The 21727-nt window shown below is 39.1% G+C and overlaps 1 protein-coding gene across 9 annotated transcripts in view; it reads right to left on the reverse strand.

Moving 5' to 3' along the window:
• TENM3 (teneurin transmembrane protein 3) overlaps positions 1-21727 on the reverse strand; it is a 323167-nt gene that overhangs the window by 37101 nt on the left and 264339 nt on the right. For 6 of the 9 annotated variants that reach the window (XM_086464012.1, XM_086464010.1, XM_086464009.1 and 3 more), the window contains 7 exons: positions 18353-18569; positions 17182-17301; positions 16522-16783; positions 7985-8252; positions 7266-7409; positions 3849-4098; positions 3440-3460 (listed from right to left, as the gene is read on the reverse strand). In XM_086464012.1, the coding sequence (XP_086320138.1) occupies positions 3440-3460; positions 3849-4098; positions 7266-7409; positions 7985-8252; positions 16522-16783; positions 17182-17301; positions 18353-18569 (1282 nt within the window). The remainder of the gene's footprint in view (positions 1-3439; positions 3461-3848; positions 4099-7265; positions 7410-7984; positions 8253-16521; positions 16784-17181; positions 17302-18352; positions 18570-21727) is intronic. The other 3 variants (XM_086464013.1, XM_086464011.1, XM_086464015.1) reach the window with 1 other exon arrangement.

Here is a 21727-nt window from a genome sequence, read left to right on the forward strand (position 1 = left end):
TTTCATAAATATGAAAATATTTCTATGTTCTAATTAATTCCAAGAAAAATGACAAAGCTTTTCTTATTTGGGATGAGTTCTCATGGAAAGTAGTATATTGTCATCAGAACAAAAAAATGCAGCTGATAATTTAAGGATATTTTCTTATTTTATTAAAAAACCCCGAAAGTTTAGGAGTGCATAGGATAGTATTATTGAATCCATATACACTCTCCAACTTGTCATACGCAGATGTCTAATTGCTCCTTTCTGAGATAATACAACAGGCTTCAGCATTTCTTTTCCAGTGAAGGTTAAATAGCTGAGGTAGCTTTAGGTGATAGAAAAAAACCATTAATTCACAAGAGCAAAGCACAACTTGAGGAACTTGAGTAACTGTCCAGTGAAAACTACGTTTGTTTTCTAGCCAGAAAACATCCACGTGCACTATGCAGACCTCAAAAACAGTACAGGGATAAGCAGCCAGCAGCTGGAAAGCTGCACAGTTTATTCTATTTCATTGTAGCTTGAAACGATATTAAGCTTCTGCCTTCTACCAATAATAACAAACGCAAAGAAATAAAATCCACAGTCAGTGATTTCTTGACTCATTCAGTATCACCTAATCGCTGTCAATAGCTCTGCAAAATATACTGCTGCATACCAACATGGGCTCCTGGAAAGACAAATGACTACAAGTTAACTTGTTCTGTCTACGCCAAACAATAAGTGCTAAAGATTTAAAGTGCGTGCACACCCGCACAGAGCTGTAATGATCTGTTTCCCATTGCTTTTATCATGCTTTTGCTGATCTTTTAATTCTTCAGCTGTCAGATTACCTGCATTACTCTCCATGCACAAATTTTTAAAAAATACTCTTCCTGCTTCAGTCCCCCTCTCTCTCCCTCTAAAGGGAGACTGTGCCTTTTAAACCATATACCCTCAAAGCTGATTTTATGTTTTGTGAAACTTTCTTCTGGCTCTCTACAGACTTGGGATACTGCCATAGCCTACAAATGACCTCCCTGTCTTCAAAGTCCTTATAAAATTACTTCTTCCATGAATGCCTATCAGCATTAATCACCCACAGGCAGCAGTGTGTATAAAGACATCAGTTCAGCTCTGAGACTGAAAAAATGTTAGGTCACTGGTACATGAGAGGATAAATTTGATCCGCGTTGTCTGTCTAATTTAGAGTACATGCTCCTTGAGGTGGGAGGCACATCACACTCTGTGCTGAAGCACTGTGTTTATAGGTGTTCAAGCAGATAACAGATCTGAACTAGTATTTAGCCCTGTTCATTAATTTTATTTGGGGAATGCATATTTTAATGCATTATCTTAGTTTTGATACCTAGTAATTATATATTGCAAAGTGGTCTGTTGAGGGCTGTTTTCCAAACTGCTGTTTCAATAGAAATCTCCTCAGCAGTTTGAAGGGCTTGCCAGTGAAATCCGTTTGCCCCCTCTCCTACAGGCCAGACAGATGGGCTTCTCTCATCTCTGCAGCATTTCACAGGGCTCTGCACGACTTCACGCAGGCAAAAGCAGCTATTTGGTCTCATGGTGTGTCCTTAAGCTGGGGAGCCCATGGCAACAGGATCTGGCAGATCCTAGAAGTTTACACATGTTAAATAAAAATCCACTAAATTAATGGAATAAAAAGCTGCCAGGTGATATGAAGCATAAAGATGCCACTCTTGGCTTAGAAAGCCCCTGAGCAGTAAACCCCTAAGGGTAAGACTGGACACTGGGAAAATGTTCTATGATGGGAGAGGAAACTCAAACTCGTAGCAGACCGTGTCAGGCTGGGCTCCACACCTCCTGCCTACTGGCTCCACAACTGCTCCTGCTGAGCCAGTTCTCCATGGTCCTCTGTGCGTCATTCTGTTTCAGGAGGAACCCCCATTTCACAGCCACTATGTGGGCCAATCAACATGCCGTTACACTAATTTGGGCGGTATGACTGCAATTTTGCTACCTGGAGCTTCTGCATATGCAGGCATGAATAAAGGAGAAAAGCTTCAATGTTCTCCCTCACCAAATTTCCTACATGCAGGAATCTAGTTTCTGAAACACTGCAGTTGAGCCTGTGACTACAGTTCTGCCAGAGGAGGCGAGGGCGTTGCTACTAAATCACAGCAAAATAAACCTCTTATGCATCTGTTCCTTCATCCCGTTTGTCTATTCCAAATTCCCATTTTGAGTATTATTCTGTATTCCACACATTTGCAAAGACTATGTCTTACCCAGCTGCAATCACAACTTTGTGATACCAGAAGGGATATAATTCTTTTAAAAGGAGTGGAACAAACGCAAATTGAATGTAATAGTGAAAACCTAAAACCACCAAATAGAAGAGACTGCTTCTGAGTCACACCTCAAAAATAAAATAAAACCAGCTAGACAGTGCATCAACTCCCAATTCTGATCATTAGCACTGATGAGAACACCTTATTTAGTTATGGAATTTTTTGCCTAACACATTTGCCTAACACATTGCCTAAACGTACCTTTTTAAACACAAACCCCTTCCTCACAAAGAAGTATGTCCAAAGCAAAGTGAATTTACATAAAAGGAGAACTGAGATACGACTCTCTGGGATTTGTTTAAAAGCAAGGAAGGAAAACGATTGGCAGCAAAAAAGGAGAGAAAGGGACCAGTGGGGCTGCTAAGCCCTACACTTAAGACACTTAGCAGTTCCGCCCCAGTGTTGCAAGGTTTCATGTATCCAACAAGATTTTAGCATAACTGTTTTTGTCTCCTTATCAGCACTGGCTGCTGTGGCAAAGCAATTCTAAACATCCTCCTTCCTCTGTTTTTGCCACTATCGTAGTGATGCCAGGATGGATGAATGTTGTATTACAATCCTTCTGATTACTGCTGTTTTCATGACCAGTCTTACAAACCTTGGTGTACTTTAAAATCTTAACTGCTGGAGTAGTGTTATTATGGGACAAACTGAACTTTCACTTAAGACAAGTTCACCTTTAAAGAAACAAATCTGTTAAGTGTGAGCCTGAAAAGACTCAACATCAAAAAGCTAATGAAACGAACCCACTTGATACTTTTGTAATTTTATTACTTATATGCCATTCTCATCGTATTTGGGGTATCTGATTAATGTGTGAGTTTTGATAGGATCAGCAAAAGTGCTGCCAGCAAGCAATAGGAGTGAGCAGAGATGAGGGGACAGACAGTGAAGGAGGGCATACACAAGCATAAAAAAGAAGCCTGACTGCAGACAGAGAGTGATGAGAAAGGAGGAACTTGTATCCGAAAGGACGATACAGCCTGACAGCTGACATAACTAAAACATATGAACTCATTATTTTTGAAAAATACTCCTCTTCTCTAGTAATACATCTCAGAAATGAGTTCTCTATTATAAGCATTCATTTGTTAAAAAAGAAAAAAGAACAGTTAGAAAAATATAAATCTTCTTTAAGGAATGCTTACCTATGTCTAAAATCTTTATTTCTTGGTGTGAGCAAGTAAAAAAGAACAGAAAAACATTATTAGACAAACATTCAGAAAGGATGTTAAAAGATGAAAAGAAGGCAACATTTACATCTGTCATTAGTGAAGTGGTGAATGTCTGTCTTTTGTCCTCTCATGTTGACTACATAGCTTAACTCTTAAAATCCACAGAATAATTACTTTGGTTACATTAAACTCTCACAGTTTAGATAAGCATATTTAAGATATTTTACCAGGCTAAAATTTTTTCAGTTTAGTTTTAAACAGTTTTTTGTTCCCAAAAGCACGTAGAAACTCTAACTTACACAATGTCAGACAGCTATTCCATACTTCAGTTTGCAACAGTAATTCACAACTCCAAAAGTCTGAGATGAGAAAAAAAACATACCTTAGCTCCAGAACACTAGTTACATTTCCAGATGGGAATATCCGCCGAACATAGTTGAAATCCCCCACGTAAAGACTGCCATCTATCCCACAAGCTAAGGCAACCGGAGCCAGTAATTTATTACCATCAGCTTGACCATTACAACTTGGACAGGAGATGCTGCGTCGTCTTCCATTGCCCATAATGCTACTAACAACTGGGGGCTGCTGAGATATAAATTGATTTTCACCATTTCCTTTGTAGAGGATTCCTGGCATATAATATATAAAAAAACAAACAAACAACAAAAATAGTCTATAAAAACTTTGAATGTCTGTACATAAACCAATGCATAAGTATTCTAAATATTCTTTTAGTTGATTAATGTAGTTTAAAGGACTTTTGTTTCATCACCTTATTTTTCTCACTACACTTAACAGAACTTTATTAAAACATTTATAGTTATATTTAAGTCACAGACATGCAAAACATTAAATTATCTTGCCCACAAAATGTAGTAGAAACATTAGACAGGGTAGCATTTAAAACCCAAAAAAGTTTTCAGTTGTTCTTATTTTTAACTGTTAATAATTTTAATAGCCATAATTCAGAATAAAAATTGTCATGTTGAAGGAAATGCAAGGCGTACTGAATGAAATCAAGGTCTGTGTTCCTAAATCTTTACAGTTTTGAAATTCCCCAGAAATGACTGAAATCCTAGCTGTGCATATATTATAAAAAAGAAGACATTATATTTGCAAATTGCATTCCTAAAATCCTCCTATAACTAATTATGAATATGATGTCAAATGTAATCTAAAGTGGATTACTGCTGCAAATTGTAAATATTAATTAAAGAGTTACTTCAAAAAGTTGGAGATTGCCTCAATTTTACATTATAAAAGCCTCTTTACTCAGCTCACAACAAAAATGTACCTCTGGCAACAAAGTCTGCCTCAATACCGTGTCTGCAGTTATAGCAGTTATTAAAAATGTCAAAACAGCAAAAAAAATGTGATGCCAGGCCAACCTGGCTCTTAAACTTAATTCTGCTTTGAGGCATGAAAGGAACAATAATTTCGTGAAGACAAAGCAATGTGCCAGCAGTATTTTTCTTCCTTATAGCCTCCATAGGAAATCTGAGAAGAAAAATGCACGCTTTCTGTTAAATCTTCAGTCTTAGGAAAAAAAGTGTGGCTTCACAGTGGTTAAAATGTGGCTGGGACCCTCATTATTATATATCTCAATGAATCCATTAAGGTGTAGTCTACAAATGGTCAGCTATTATGGTTATACTAGTAAGTCACAATACATCTTTCCATGGTATAATCCATGTAAACCACATGTCACTTTGTACTTTAGAGTGATACGTGTTTTATTGATTGTGTGCTCAGAGTTTCAAAGGCAGTTTGGGGCTGAGGGATACATTGCTCTTTTGAGATGCTTAGAAGAAATTTAAGATGTATTCCTCTTTCTCTCCTCACTCTCATAATGCACTCTTTATACTGAAAGATATGAGAAAAAATACTTTCTTTTCCTCTTTAAATGTTTTAAGTGTCTTCATTGCTTTTTAATGTTATAAAATTTAGGATATTATAAATGTAAAACCAATATACATGATAAAATCGGGAAGAACGAAAATGGTTTATGGAAACCTAATGGCAAGTAATCTAAATAAGTAATCTAAATCAAAAGAGGAAGAACGTATTTTTCATGAACAGTTAAAGCCAGAATGCATTAACAGTATACGAGATCCCCTCTCCTATGATTACATCATTTATGACAACCATGGCTCCATAATTTTGCCTGAAATAGCTGAGTTCTATAATTTTCATCAGAGAAATTCTACAAGTCAGCACAGTGCACTATTGCACCTGATTTATTCTGTCATTACCTTGAAAAATTGGTCCTTCACATTTCTCCTCTATTATCACAGACTAAAAGATGTACATTAGACTATTTACTGCAGCAGTTTGGGATGTCCATACAAACACTGTCTGCACTCTCTCCTGAATAAATTTCTCCAGCTCATCCACCTTGTCATTACAACTCTCCACTTCATTTATTCAATTAGACACATGTCACTTTGAAAAGTCATTACTTGTCAAACGTACTCTTGAACATAATTTAAAGCCACTGTCAATATACCTTGTGAACAGAATCAATCTTACATATATATTTATAATTATAGCACTTTACATTTTTAGATGGATTACCTTACAATAATTTGCACAGGTTTTTTTTGACATTTTGAATTAGGTATAATGACACCTTTTCCCTTGATTTGGTTACCTCGTTTTTCTATCAGTCAGAAGCAATGCTTTAGGTGGTGATTAGCATATCACACAAAGTAAGCTCATGTACTAGTGGGAGACCTCCAAAGGACACCAGATACTGCAGAAGTGACTCTCTTCCTGACAGATTGCTTCTGGGCTCCTCCTTTGCATAAAAATCCAGTGCGACCAACTCCCACCTTGAGCCACGTGACTCTGCTTTTTTCACCTTTCTTACATGCTTCCACAGCCAAATTTTTCCAAATTTCCTCCTGTTCAGTGTTGAGCTGAGGCTTCCTGTGCATGGCACCCGCCAGACAGTTGCTGAGTAGCACACTGGACAAACTTACCTTGGTGCCAAGGCACAGTTCTTATAAATGTGTACTGCTCCTCGTCTTTTCACTGAAATTAAGGAAGACTTGCACACTAGCAACTGGACTCTGTCCTGAAACAAGAAGCACAAATGCCCTCGCTGATGCAAGGCAGTGTCATTTGTCACCTGCTGTGTGCTGAGCGGATCAGAGCATCCTAGGGAGGATTCACCTCATGGAAGGATTTCAACGGGAGGAGAGTGTAAACGAGCACTCAGCCTCTAGAAGAGATGGTACCCATGCCCTAACTGCTCCCACGAGCAGCCATGCTGGGGCTGGGGATATCATGACATGAAAAGGGACATGTCCTGAATAAATGAGGGATTTAATATTGGGAGTGAAAAGCTCTCAGTTTGGCAGGAATGTCTCTTATTGCTGTTTAATTTTCACTCATTGTGAAAACTGGAAGTGAAAACTTCATTCAAGATACTGTTAACATACAAACAGTTAATCCCAATAACAACGTTGACACATACAACTGCTTTAGAAATAGTGTCTCCTTAGCATCACTCAATTTCTAAAAACAATTTCAACATTTTTTTGGTTGGGTTTTTTTTTGGTAAGTATATCTAACACAGGCTGACACTGTTAGATGAAATTATTAATGCATATGTATTTATAGGATGAAGAAACATGACATACACTGTAAAGGTCAACACATTTACCATATGCAAAATTTTCCATAATTTCCTTTTTTAAAATAACAAAGCAAACATTTGAAAAGTTAGAATGAGATACCTAAAGTGCAGGGCAGTTGAGTGTTACAATTAGCAAGAAGAAAATTAACTCCTTACCATTCTGAACATCCAATACATGATGTTTATCCAATGTCCAGCCACCCATGTTGGAGGCATCCAGTTCATAACCCTGCAAAATGGCAGTCCGCTTTTCCCAGAGGGTTAGATCTAAGCAGGACTCATATTCATAACCTACAGACACTGAAATAATAGTAAATTTCCTCATTAAGTATAAGATCTCATTCAGAAGAATGTAAACAACGTGATTTCTTTACATTACATATGTTCTTCTGCTCTCCGAGGCTACCTGAAAATCCCTATGGCTTCCTCAGATGAATTGAAAATACTAACTTGAATTCCAAAATCCTTTAGAAAGCAATCTTGTGTTATTAACATAATTTTAGTTATTAAAAGTAAGTCCATTAGGACAAGTACAGAGGAAGGCCATTTTGCGAAGTATGTCATAATGCTATTGTGCTCTAAAGCATGATGAACATGCAGACTAAATACATACTGCATTATTAGGTTGAGGGCTGCTTCATGGGGGAGAACTAGAAATGGAAAATGACTGTGGTCTCTTCTTCCTTTTGAAGGATTTTTTTCCCTTGTAATTCAAAGTTCAGATTAGTATTTTCTAATATATTTTAATATCCATTGTTATTTCTCATCTTATTTGCTAAACATTTTCTACTTAATGGATACAAGTATTTGAGATGTGCTGCCCTATTTTCAAGACAACAGTAAAAATGCAAAAAACCCTCCAATAACACACATACCAACAGCTTCAGATAATCCATAGACTCTCTGGTTGTATGCATCAGTTTTATCCCATATGAAAGTGTAAGCCAGATTTGGTGATGCAGGGAACCATTTTTGAAAAAGTCTTCCCACCACTGCGACCATAAGATGAACCTTCATTAAATTAAATGGTATAACAGATTGCGTCATAGTAATCTTCAGAACAGATTTGTATCCTGCAGCCCTGGAGCTTAAGTACGACAACTTCAAATCAGTTCCTGGTATTGTTGTTTCTTCATGAAGTACCTATTGGTAAGAAAAAAATACAGTATTTGAATGATTTTCAAATTAAACAGAACAATGCAGCAGTAATAAAAGGACACCTGACATGATGCTACATGACAATCCTTTAGGAAGTACCATCTAAATCTGTCCTTAATTTAATAATGTAAAAAATACATAAATAAGTAACCACCTTTTTTTCTGAGAAGCGAAGTCTAATTTCTTCATTATACTGAAGCTGCTTAGTTGATACTTGCTGCTGAAGGATTTCAAAGATCTCTCCTTTATTTTTATCTGGGAAAAGGAAGTATGATGGAAAGGGAAAACATTCCCAACTGCTTTTTCGAAGAGGCAAAACAGCATCTTTCATCAAAGTGAAAACAGCCCCTTCGTGAGCTGCCACCCATGTCCCAACGACGGATATGTAATAAAGGCAGTAGAGACTCTAAGCACTGCAAAGCTTCAGATTTGGGTTAGGAAGTCTAATTGCTCCTGTAGGAGCAGGAAGGACTGTTAGGCGGTTTATTATTTGCATTACCTGTGGATTGTAAATACTTTAAACTAGAGCATTCTTCCATTTATTTCGAAGATAGATAAGTAGTATGCCTCAGGGAAAGCTTTTCCATATTTCCTGATCAATATTCACTACTCAGACATCAGCTCACCATTTTTTCATTTCAGAGAGGTGCAATGATTCAATTTCATTTTTAAAAGGTTCCTCCCTGCCTCTACCTTGTCTTTTCCTCTGAGCTGAGGAGCTTTTGTGGGTGATGGATAGATGTGAAAGGTTTCTGCATAACATGAAAGAAGACAGCTTACACTGTCCTATACCTCAGTCAGGACATAAACACTGAGAGCCAGCACTTCAGGTGATCAGCTACCAAGTATCGCAACTTATTGGAAAAAAAAAAAAAAGAGGAAAAGAGAAAAGTATCTAGACACATTTATAAAGACAATGTTTCTCTGGTGGGAAGAGAGGGCAAAGGATACTGAAGCACAAGCCCAGAGCCTTGTCGGTGTGAAAGGAGCACTTTTGGAGAAGTATATTTGGAAAGCTTTATTTTACTTTCCTGTCTCCTACTGCTAAAGTCTGAAGACCAAACACTAATTAGCATTAGTAGAAAACAGACTTCAGGGAGAGCACCATCACAAATATTAGGTTTGAGACTTCAGTGGTGTAACGGGTCTGCATGGCAAGGTTTTGGTAGCGGGGGGGGCTACAGGGGTGGCTTCTGTACGAAGCTGCTAGAAGTTTCCCCTATGTCAGAAGCAGCCAGTGCCAGCCGGCTTTAAGACGGACCCGCCGCTGGCCAAGGCCGAGCCAATCAGCGACAGCGTTTTTCGCCTCTGTGATAACGTATTTAAGAGAGTGAAAAAGTTGTTGTGCAGCAGTAATTGCAGCGAGTGAGAGGAGTGAGAATATGTGAGAGAAACATCCTGCAGACACCAAGGTCAGTGAAGAAGGAGGGGGAGGAGATGCTCCAGGCGCCGGAGCAGCGATTCCCCTGCGGCCTGTGGTGAAGACCATGGTGAGGCAGGCTGTCCCCCTGCAGCCCATGGGCAGTGGAGCAGATGACTGCCTACACCCCGTGGAGGGCCCCCACGCCGGAGTAGGTGGATACCTGAAGGAAGCTGTGACCCCGTGGGAAGCCTGCACCAGAGCAGGCTCCTGGCAGGACCTGTGGCCCGTGGAGAGAGAAGCCCACGCTGGAGCAGGTTTGCTGCCAGAGACCCCATGAGGGGGCTCACGCTGGAGCAGTCGGTTCCTGAAGGACTGCACACCATGGAGGAGACCCACGCTGGAGCAGTTCATGAAGGACTGAACCCGTGGGAAGACTCATGTTGGAGAAATCATGGAGGACTTTCTCCCGTGAGGGGGACCCCACATTGGAGCAGGGGAAACGTGTGAGGAGTTCTCCCCCTGAGGAGGAAGAAGTGGCAGAAAACAACAGTGTGATGAACTGACCCCAACCCCCATTCCCTGTTTTCCCCCTGTGCCGCTGGGGGGGAGGAGGGAGGAAAATCGGGATCAAGGTTACGCCCGGGAAAGGAGGGAGGCGTGGGGGGAAGGTGTTTTAAGATTTGGTTTTATTTCTCATTACTCCTCTCTGAGTTAACTGGTAATAAATCACATTTCCTTTCAGTTGAGTCTGTTTTGCCCGTGACGGTAAATGCTGGGTGATCTCCCTGTTCTTATCTCAACCCCACAAGCCTGTTGTTATTTTTTTTTCCTCTCCTCTCTCCTGTCCAGTTAAGGAGGGGGAGTGATAGAGTGGCTTTGGTGGGCACCTGGCATTTTGGCCAGGGTCAACCCACCACAAGTAGGATCAAAAGCTGGCTACTAAAGAAATGCTAATTTAACTCTCTATGCTAGAGACATCCTTGGATACTGCTTTTAAGAAACTGACTGCTTGTGTTGAATAGGATCAAATAATGTGGTTTGTGCTCCTGAGGAGGGCAACAGGTGCTGCACCATCCTCTATGTTAGCACTTTTGTTGGGATATAAAGAAAGATTTATATGGTATTAATTATATGTATCTCCTTCCCGGTAACAGTAACAAAAAATCAGAAATAGTATTTTGACTCGTTGTCTGGCACAAATGGTTTTTTGCATCTGATATATGTAGGCATGCGACTCTTCTCCAGTAAGACTGTAAGAGAGCTGTAGGATGTAAAGGAGGAATTGGAAGATACTAGGCAAATTAAATTCAGATTTAAAATTTCTTAATTCTTAATCTTTGAATGTTTCTTTTTTCCTTTCCAAGAACCTGCCATCACTGAGAAGAAATAACTAGCAGTATCATCACCTGGAAGGAGGTGAGAGCGGCATCATTTGTTTGTAAATCTAGTCTGCTCTCCCTCAGTCTGATACATGCACAGTATGTAAGCCAGAGAACAAGCAAATCTCTTCTAACCAAACAAAACCCCGCTCTCTAGAGAGATAAGTGACTGTGAACATATTCCTTTTCTAAGACTTTGAAGGAAAAACACAAACCAACTAGGAATAAAAGACAAATTCCTCCTCAAGACATCAGCAGGATTCTCATATACTGCACATTAAAACTAGCCTAACAGATGGAGGTCTCTATAAGCAAGAGGAGAAAAAGAAATAATACGCTTGTAAGTGGACACAATTTAATGGACTTCACCGGTCTCCTGTTACAACCATTGCTTCTTTTACAATTCTAACTGTGGAAGAGCAGCGTTAAACATTTAGGTGGTCTTGGTCTTCCTGTACTCTTGGCTGAGATAACAGGCAATAAAGAGGACACCTTGAAGTTTCAATTTCCAAGAAATTCCACTGTGTATTTGGATTACTATCAAATTAGAAACTAGGACACTCATGTGGTTCTCACTGAGGTTTAAAACAAAACCCGAACCCCTATTATTAGTTTCTGCAGAAGCCTCAAATATCTGCTAAAATCTGATTTGTAACTTCCTTTTCTCCATAAAACATCCCCTGTAGCAACTTATTTTCTTGAGAACTTTAGAAATGTAGAGGTAAGATTATGCATCTCAATCTCTCTCCCAGAATCAAGCATTACAAAGAGAATTAAAACAGTTTAATGTTCATCCAAAAAGTTAAATCATCAGGTACAGCAGAGAGCACCCTATGGGAGCCACGACAACACATCAATTGTAAAGCAATCAGGGAAGTCACCGGGTATAAAAGCCACATTAGGAATTGCCAACACAGCTAAGCTGTCTGTACTTTACCTTTTCCAGACAGAGTATCAAACTACCTTCAGAAAGACTGATACCCTAAAGGGACTGAGTTATAGCCCAAACACCGAATTCTAATGGTTGACATTCTATTTATGGATGATCAAGCTTCTTGGAAGGACAGCTATGAAATATTTAACCTACAGGACTGAGATAAGGGTCACCTCAATTTTCACAAAGACAGAGTTTGCTGTCCTGAGAGTTCAAGCTGGTGACTTGAGTCACACAAATTGTGCAGGGCTCCTTGCCTCTTGTGGCCAGCAGGACTAAAGCCATCCAATGCTTCCCTGCTCCAAAATATAGTATGATTCAACTGACATGCTCTGATGGTATTAAGAACCATGAAAAAGGATTTTAATTCAATTACGGGGGAAAAAATGCCTGCTGTATTGCCATGGTATTTTTTGGCAAAATGAGCAACTCCACTAGAGGACAAATTTGACAAATGAGCGCAAACTTTAGCCCTGATGTTAGAAAAAGGTTCTTTGCCAAGAAGTAACAGCTGAACTGCTCCATTAAAGTTTAACATCACCTTGGTTTGAGAGGCGTAAAGATGGCATTTTTAGATACAGGTAGACGTTGGCAACTACTGCTTTTGCACAAACCTTGAGACCAAGGAGTACTAAAATTATACTTCTTTAAGTAGAAGCCGAAACGTCTCAAGGAAAAATGCTTTCGTTTTAAAAAAAAGACTTCCCCTAGAATTGAGGCTTTTAAATGAACTTGTAAAGAAATAACCTTGAGTTAACAATACAAAGCAAGGAGAAATGAAAAGGGGAAAAAATACTTGTTTTTTCTAGACTTAGAACATTGCTGACATACGGCAGAGAAGAAGGATAGGAAAAAGTCAGACCTGTGTAGAAACCTAAAAATGTGTCCATAAAAGAGTAAATCAAGAGGTATATATAAAGTTTCAAACTGAAAGCAAAGACAAGAAAACCAGAAAACGTGCTGAAAAATAAGGACACATGAATGGAGACTTGTGGCTCTAAGTGTAATCTCCATTTTTTTCTCAGTATGGACTTGAAGTTCTGAAGATTTTACCTGTGTGAAACCAGGATCCACCATACATGTAATACTGGAATATCTAGACACCCTATTATACTGCCTATTTAAATGATAAAATAGGTTAATTTGCTGAAAAATCTGGCCACCCTGAAGTTTTTATTAAGTTACTGAGGTCCATATTTTACCCTGAATTTTTCTGTGTAAATATATTTTGCCGGCTTCTGCTGGATAGTATAGCCAGTAGTGAGAGAGAGTCAGGAGAGAGGAAAAAAAAGTGGGCAACCTTGAACATATAATTTGAAGGAAAGCTTTTCAGTCTTCCTTCCCCCCCGCACTTGAGGTGTGGAAACAAGCTGCTCAGGACCTGCAGAAGGCATCTTGCAAGCCTAACAGTGTATCATAGAAGTTTAGGAGAAGGAAAGCCTCAAAAACTTAATTTCAGAATTGCTCGTTGTGACTCACATGTGGGTTTCTGCCAGACCATGCTGCAATATGTGGCCAAAGAACATTTATTATAAAAAGACAGCAACAATATTACCTAACACATATTAGAAGCTCCAGCTTAACCTGATTTCCCGCACCTGCATGTGGTTTACTGTTTTGTTCCACACTGCCCTGGTTTTGACTGGGATAAGAATAAATTTTCTTCCTAGTAGCTGGCATAGTGCTGTGTTTTGGCTTTAGGATGACAATAACATTGATAACACACTGATGTTTAAGTTGTTGCTAAGTGTTTAGACTAAGTCAAGGAGTTCTCAGCTTCTCATACTGCCCTGACAGCAGGGCAGGGAGTGCACACAAGAAGCTGGGAGGGGACGCAGCAAGGACAGCTGGCCCAAATGAGGCAAAGGGGTGTTCCATACATATGATGGCATGCCCAGCATATAAACTGGGGGAGCCGGCTAGGGAAAACCATGGCTTGGGGACTGGCTGGGTATCAGTCAGCGGGTGGCAAGCAACTGTATTGTACATCACTTATTTTGTATATTCCATTATTATTATTATTATTTAGTAATTAGAATTTCCCCTTCCTTTTCTGTCCAATTAAACTGTCTTTATCTCAAGTTAAACCACAACACAAAACTGTCTGTTCATCTCCAGTCTGATCAGTCTCAGCTACTTAAGTCTAAGCAGAGCATGCTAACTTGCAATTAAAAATAGATATAGTCGTGTCTAAGTAGTACAGATTTAGTTAACGTTATTTATTATCATCTCACTTGAGTAATGATCTGTTGGGTCTGTGATCACCGCTTTATCCACTGCATTTGTTCTTTCCCATTGCTTGCCTTCTTTTTTTCGGTTTTCTTTTGTGCTACTTCTTCAGTACAGACTTTGGTACAGTACTTACCCCTCTGATCAATTTGGGATTCATAAGCCACTAAGTACACTCTTTTGGATACATTATCTCCAAGCGACGATGAAGCACTTCAATGGATGATGATTACAGCAGCACATCACTTTCTCCTGTAGTACGTGCCAGTGAGTGCTGTCAAACCACACTAACAGGGTGACTAATACTGACCGAAGTAACATGGGGAATGGTTCCTTCCTCTGTGCTTTCCAGTTTAATCTGGCATTGCCCCTTTTTAATGAAAAGATCTACAGCAGTTCCTCTGGAGATGAACAGACAGTTTTGAACGGAATCTGGTTCTGCCCATCTTTTATCAGAGTAGTGAATTTTTTGGGAGACAAACTGTTGAGCATTATGCATTTCTGAGGGGAACCTGACCCTAAAGGGGTATGTCCCAGGCATGGATGTGCAGCTCCTGCTTGCCTAAGCACAGGATTATGTGTGTGATGAGCAAAGAATATAGAAGAAAATACTCCCTGATTTTTTTTTTTTAACACAGTACTGGAACTGGATTTTTGCATACATAAGAACAGTACTATTTTTACCTCATCATAAATGACCCATTGACACCAACTGCCTAGGATCCACTGAGAATACGCTCTTTCCTTCTGTCTGGTTTTCTAGGGAAATCAATCCAACAGTCCTGCCTGTCAGCCCTCCCACCTCACTACTTTTGAACTGGTAGCCAATTTCAACCACATTTGAAATAGCAGTAGAAATCTCTGAAGATAATTCAGTTCCTTTAGGGTTTATAAAATAAAGGGTTCAGGTAGGGAAGAAGTAGCCAAGTTCGTACTCCCATAAGAAAAAGGCTGAGTGCAGTCAGTGGGGGAAGGACAGGATGTGGCAGATAGCTGGAATTATAGCAATGGGTGTTAGTAGGAATTAGTAGAAGTCCAGACTTCATTAGTCCCACTGCTCATGAAATGACTTGTTTACCTAGGCACTACAAATGTTTTTTTAAAAATATAATTTTTCTGACATTCACACATTATTACTTTTTTCTTGATTTACACCCCATCCATCTAAGCTGTTTTCCATCACTTCACGAACTGAATCTATCATCTGTTGCCAAACAGCTGTTTTTCAGTGGACTGTGCTTTGCAAATACTTACTTTTAATTGACTTGCAACTATCAGAGGCACAGAAATGATACTGAGGATAAAAGCAACGATTTCCTAGCACAGTCTAGATTTGTATGAGCACTTAGTTGTAATTTCCTTACATCTTTACTTTAAACCTGCTCCTACCATGAATTGCTTAATGATTTTGATCTTAAGAGCTCTGCATGAAAACATTTGAATACATTTTCTATGTTTCCCTTGAAGAGACAAGGACATTTCTTAGTGAATGGGAAAAAGAGCGCCCTATGTAATTATGACATTGTGAAGGTGCGGGAGAGAAAAAGAGGGGGCAAGGAGACAGAGAGAAGGGAGAGGGAGAGAAGGAAGAGGGAGAGAAAGACGGAGGCAGAAAGAGTGGTTTCACTAGGAAAAGTTTTATCAGAAATCATTGAGATAAATTACTTCTTGAAATGCAACTCTGCTTTAAGAGTTGAGGAAGACTATACTAGTGATTAGTTATTTGAGAGGTAGGAATTTAATACATCTGTGTTAGAGAAAACACGTTCCAGTCAGAACTCTTTCCATTTAAAGCAAGGTTTTGATGTTAAGTCTTACTTTCAGTATTACAAGTCCTGAAGAAATAGGTCAGCACACATGCTCATTGGTTTGTGAGCCTGTCCTTGGTGTTACAGAGTTCTTTTAGTTTATAAAAATCTAAGTGTCATGCGATTTATTAGGACTAAACAGATACATTGAACTGTACGGGTCTTTTAGACAGTGGAAAACCACCTTTCATCTTCAGTTTCTGAGGTGCACTTCTAACAAGAGGGCAGTCAAAAAAAAGTCAGATGTACTATAGTGTGTCCATTTTGATGGGGCAGTGCCTGACTGCTGAAGACATTCTGTAAATAAAATGATGCAAACAAATATAAAACCAGACACTAGTGTACACCAAGTTTTCTCTACCTCTTTTTTTCAGATGAAATTTAAAAAATCATCCTATAGAATAAAGAAGTAAATTGGTCTCAACATAATCACATGTTGCAAATTCTTAGCAGTTAGTCATAATTATTTGTAAAACAGTAATTTGCACTCTTTTCATTACAGTTGCTTAATACTAGCCTATTTATTTGAAGCACACTTTACCTGTGTCTCTGGGATGATAGGACTATCTTCAGGAGAAATTCTAAAAAAGGTGGATAAAGGAGATGACACGATAACAGGGTTTGGCCTTACAAATCCGCTCAGATCACAACTAGGAATGTCATTTTCTTCCTTCTTCATGACAAGGGTATCCATGACATAAAAGACATTCCAGGGAATCCATACGGTGTGATGCTGTGTCAGGAACGGTGATCGCTCAAACACCAGCGTCAGAGAGGCACCACCATTTGCTACCAAGTCAAACCTAGAAAAAAAACCCAACAGGGCTAGCTAGTCAGCAAATTCCAAAGCCATCCACAGCCTCCATTTTATGGATTGATTCTTCATTCCATTGTACTGCTCTGAAGGCAGAATGGCTCTACTGGGAAAAATGGAGAAATGAATTAAATTATATTATGTAATACCGTGCTAAGAGAATGCAGAGTTTAGGATGCTGCCTTTAAATTAAGCAAGCCCTTCTACTTCTAAAGTATATAATCAGCATGTTTAACATTTGAAGAATATACAAAGTACAACTTTGGTCAATCACTTTTTTCATGTCTTCTGTTTCCATTGTTTTATTATTATCTTACTTTTACAAGCAGCTCTTCATTAATGCCTTTGCTGTCTCTATGACTTAGAAGTGCTTCAAAGGAAACTTACATTCCATCTTGGCGAGTGATTGTATATCCATAATCTGCATAGTGTAGAAAGGAGACGTTGACTCCAATGAGTGGCGTTCCATCAGCAGTTAATACTTGGCCCCTTATGACGGATGCAAGACTGTGAAAAAGATGCAGGATCAAATTTCGAATTTCCTTTTTTTGCTCTTTTGAATGAATGAAAGCTAGTAGAGTGAAAACACACACACGCATCTCTACATGGTATCAACTACCATTAAAAAAAAGATTCCTGAGACTCAAATAACACTTTTACAAGTTCACATAATTTACACTGTATAAACAAATGCCTTGAAATCTACAGATAACAGTTTTGTTTCAGTATTGCTGATTTTACTTTGATTCGTTTTGTCTGTACTGGGTTAATAAGACCAGAAATTCATTGAAGAATTTGAAGAACTTGTAAACTGTAGATGTGCCCACTGTAAGTCATACCCTTGACAGACTCTTCAAGAACAACATAGTTTTCAATTAGTATCAAAGCAATCTGTAAAACTGCAGGGACTACGAAGTACAAAATTTAAAAGAGCAATAAAGAACATTTGTACAACAACTTTTAATCAACTGCTGTGCCCAAACACATTAATGCTGTTAAATTACTGCAAACGCAGTAGTTCTAGTGTAAATCATCTTCCTTCACTCAGTGAGATCCCAGACACCTGCTTCCTGTTACTGGTTTATTTTCACGTCATTACTGCTTCGTAGAGCACCAGTCAAATACTTTATGCAATTATACTGTCATGCATTTAACAGTTCTATTACATTAATTCATAATTTATATTATTTAGTGAGCTCAGTTTAAAAAGTGCATCTTTGCTTTTCCTTTTGAAGTGTTTTCGTTGCTTTGATGTATTTCCAACTGTGCTAGCCCAAATCAACTAGTTAAATAAAGATTTATTTAATCATTAATGAAGTGCCCTGTTAGAATACAGGTACTAAGTAGGGCAAATACCTTCTGTAACCTACTGGAACTGGCAATTTGAATTTTGCAGGATATGAGACAAGATAAGCAATTTGGTACATTAAGAGAAAAGGTCTCTGTTGAAAGTCCATGCCATGAAATTTGTAGCCACAGTGGATCTTCTCCTAAATGTGAATATCATGCACTCTTCAGTTTCTTTCGTATTTATGAGTAAATGATAAGTCATGCTCACCTCTTATTAAAAGGACTTTCCCCAGGTATGACATGAGTGCTGTCTGCTCCGATGAGAAAATTGATCCGGTCATAAAATGCTTTGGCAGCTTGCTGAGATGGCGACTGTTGGCTTTGGCTGATAATATCTTGGGGATCAGGTAGGCCACGACAATAAGGCTGGTTTTGGCAAGAACTCTGCAAACAGCAGTCAGGATCCATACAGTCAACTAGCCCATCTGTTGGCAGAAATTCACACAAATGAACAAACTCTTCCTCCTGCCCCTTCGCACATAGGTGAATGAGCCAGCCAGCAGAGAGATTAAAAAACAAACTAGAAAACGAACGCGTTCAGGGTCTGCATACACTGTTAACTTATAAATATTAAACATCTTAGGTGGGTCTAAGTAGCTTTAGCTGAGGTTGTTTTGCTTGCTAGAGAAAAGAAACAAGTAACTCCCACTTGGCTATTTTCCTGAAGTTTTTTAGCGTATCTATGCTGCAAATAGCTTTAAATATATCAGAACACTTATCAAGGTGGATTCCTTTATACCTTGGCACAAAGATTTTGTCGCTACTGGCAAAGGCAATTTCCACAACTATTTTCCATGAAAATGTATGAGAGAACAAAATCTGTATTTAACATTTAGATTTCATTCTGAATAAACTGATGAGGAATGCTGACCAGTATAAACAAGATTTAAACACATGGGTGCTTTTATGCTTATGTACTGAAATATTCACATATAATGAGCAATAGATCTGTCACATCACTGGAAATCTAATTTGGTGAAGGATTAAAATCAAGATCAAATTGATAACTACTAATTTGCTGTAAGTAAAGTCATAAGGAAAATGAGCCTGGAAATGTCAGCTACAGAAAATTTCTAGATGAATGTAATATGGCATCACATAGCTGATAATTGTTTCCCCAAAAGAACAGCATGACTGAAATAGCTCAAACATTTTATTATTCCATTTGGATTAGAGAGGGAGCTTGCTTGCTGTACTAAACTGAAAAATATACCAATGCAGTACTCAGAGGAAGCCCATGACCGCTTCTCTCACAAAAGAATCTAGCTTTAGTGTAAAATTCTTTCTGAAGGGAAAAATATCATCCATTTCTGTTCAATCACATGTTGAAAGAGTATAAGTAAACAGAGATCTTCTAAAGGTATTCCTCTAAGGATTGCTGTGCTATGTGGATCAGTTGGAGAATTGGCAAAATAGTAAAGGACTGGGATTTCTATTCTTTTGCACATCTAAAATTCTTATTTAACTCAGCTGACATTGAAGTCAGTTCAGGGAAAATGAAAGGGATGAAAAAGTCATCATTAGGAATATCAAAGTTTAAACTTTTTTAAGAGAAAGAACATTGATTTTTCCTGGGATGAGGATACACCAGAGGGCCATGTTGCCATTCAGATAGACTGGAGAAATGGGCTGTCAGGAACCTCATGCAGTTCACCAAAGAGAAGTGCGAAGTCCTGTGCCTGGGGATGAACAACTCCATGGACCAGTACATGCTGGGGGACAACTGGCTGCAAGGCAGCTTTGGGGAGAAGACCTTGGCGGTCCTGGTGGACGCCAAATTGAACATAATCCAGCAACATGCCCTCGCAGCAAAGACGGTGCCAGTGATGTCCTGGGCTGCATTAGGTGGAGTGTTGCCAGCAGGTCAAGGGAGGTGATCCTTCCCCTCCACTCATCACTGGGGAGGCCACACCTGGAGTGCTGTGTGCAGGCTGGGCCTTCCAGAGAGATGTGGACATACTAGAGAAAGCTCAGTGAAAGGCCATGGAGACGGTTAAGGTCTTTATGCCTCTCGCCCATGAGGAAAGGCTGAGAGAGCTGAGACTGTTTAGCTTGGAGAAGAGAGGGCTGGGGGAGGGGATCTTATCAATGTGTACAGATACTTAATGGGAGGGTGTAAAAAAGACCACTTTTCAGTGCCGTCCAGCTAAAGGACAAGAGGCAATGGGCACAGACAAACACAGGAAATTCTGTCTGAACATCAGTAAAACTTTTTTTACTGTGAAAGTGGTCAGACAGGTTGCGCAGGGAAGTTGTGGAGTCTCCATCATTGGAGATACTCAAAACCCAACTGGTCATGGCCCTGAGCAACCTGCTCTAGTGGACGGGGGTGGGACGAGATGATTTCCAGAGGCCTTCTCAACCTCAAATAGTCTGTGGCTCTTGTGATTTTCTAGTCTCATTCTTGTACAATTTGAAATCCTTTCCTAGCTGAAGTACTAACCTCCCTTGCTGGTTTTAACTCTAGAAGCCTGGATCAGTGTCAAAGCTGGGGGTACTGATGCTTAAAAGCATAGTTTTGGGGTTTTATATCTCTGTATGGTCTCCCACGCAGTATCTGTTGCAGTTGCCAAAGAAATGCTCAAATTTCATCAATTCGTCTTTGTTAGTTTATAGAAAGCAAATGTATATCTGGAGTATAGTCTGCAGGTCATAAAACTGCATGAGATTGACACCTTCCAAACTAATCAGCTGGAAATGCATTTTTACAAGTCTCTCTGCTAACATCAATCAGAGAAAGAATCTCATTTTCACCAGCCAAGATATAGGGACATGCCGTTTGTTATTTTTCCATGGAGTTTATCAGCAACTTGCCCAGGCGAGTGACGGATGGTTATGAATCTGTCTCCTTATAACTTGAGAAAACATTTTTCATTCTTTCTCTATACTTATGTGGCTAGAGCTATCTAGTACCACTGAGTGGAGCACTCTATTGCAGAGCAAAATTTCCTTTCTGAAATGGCTCTGCAAAATTATTGATGAATTTTATTTAGCCTGAAAAATATGAGACTTAGCTCAACTCTGGTTTAACAGTTGTATCACTCAAATCTGACAGTGAAATTATAAAGAAAATAGAAACTCCTACATCCAGTTGTACAATCATTATCAGTCTCAGGTGGCTATTTTGTATTTTTTTTTGTTCTAGATGCAAGTGGTTCTTCTATATATAGAAGACATAGTGACTACATTATTGTTTTACTTCACTCACACTGCTGGAGTGAAGAAGCCTAAAATATAAAGTGTTGGGCTCTAAATGAGCTGTCACTCCAGAAGGAAATACTGGAGTCACCATGGGTAAGTGCTATGGATATATCAATCCAACACTCCCCAGTAACCACAGATTCAAACAAAAAGCTGAAGAATAAATAATGGGAAGTGTTGGAGCACAAACCAGAGAACATGACCATGCCACTGTATCAGTCCTAACTCAAGTACTAACTTTCTGAAATTTCCTGAGCTTGGGTTATTTTTGTACTTAGTAACCCTTCTGATATTCAAAACATTCTGTGGCAGTGTTTTCCTACTTTAATTAGCAGCCTGCTAGTATACCAAAGAAGATGTAAGTTCACATTTGTCCTATTAC

The sequence above is a fragment of the Leptosomus discolor genome, chromosome 4 (genome assembly GCF_034619465.1).
Source record: "Leptosomus discolor isolate bLepDis1 chromosome 4, bLepDis1.hap2, whole genome shotgun sequence".
Taxonomy (NCBI): domain Eukaryota; kingdom Metazoa; phylum Chordata; class Aves; order Leptosomiformes; family Leptosomidae; genus Leptosomus; species Leptosomus discolor.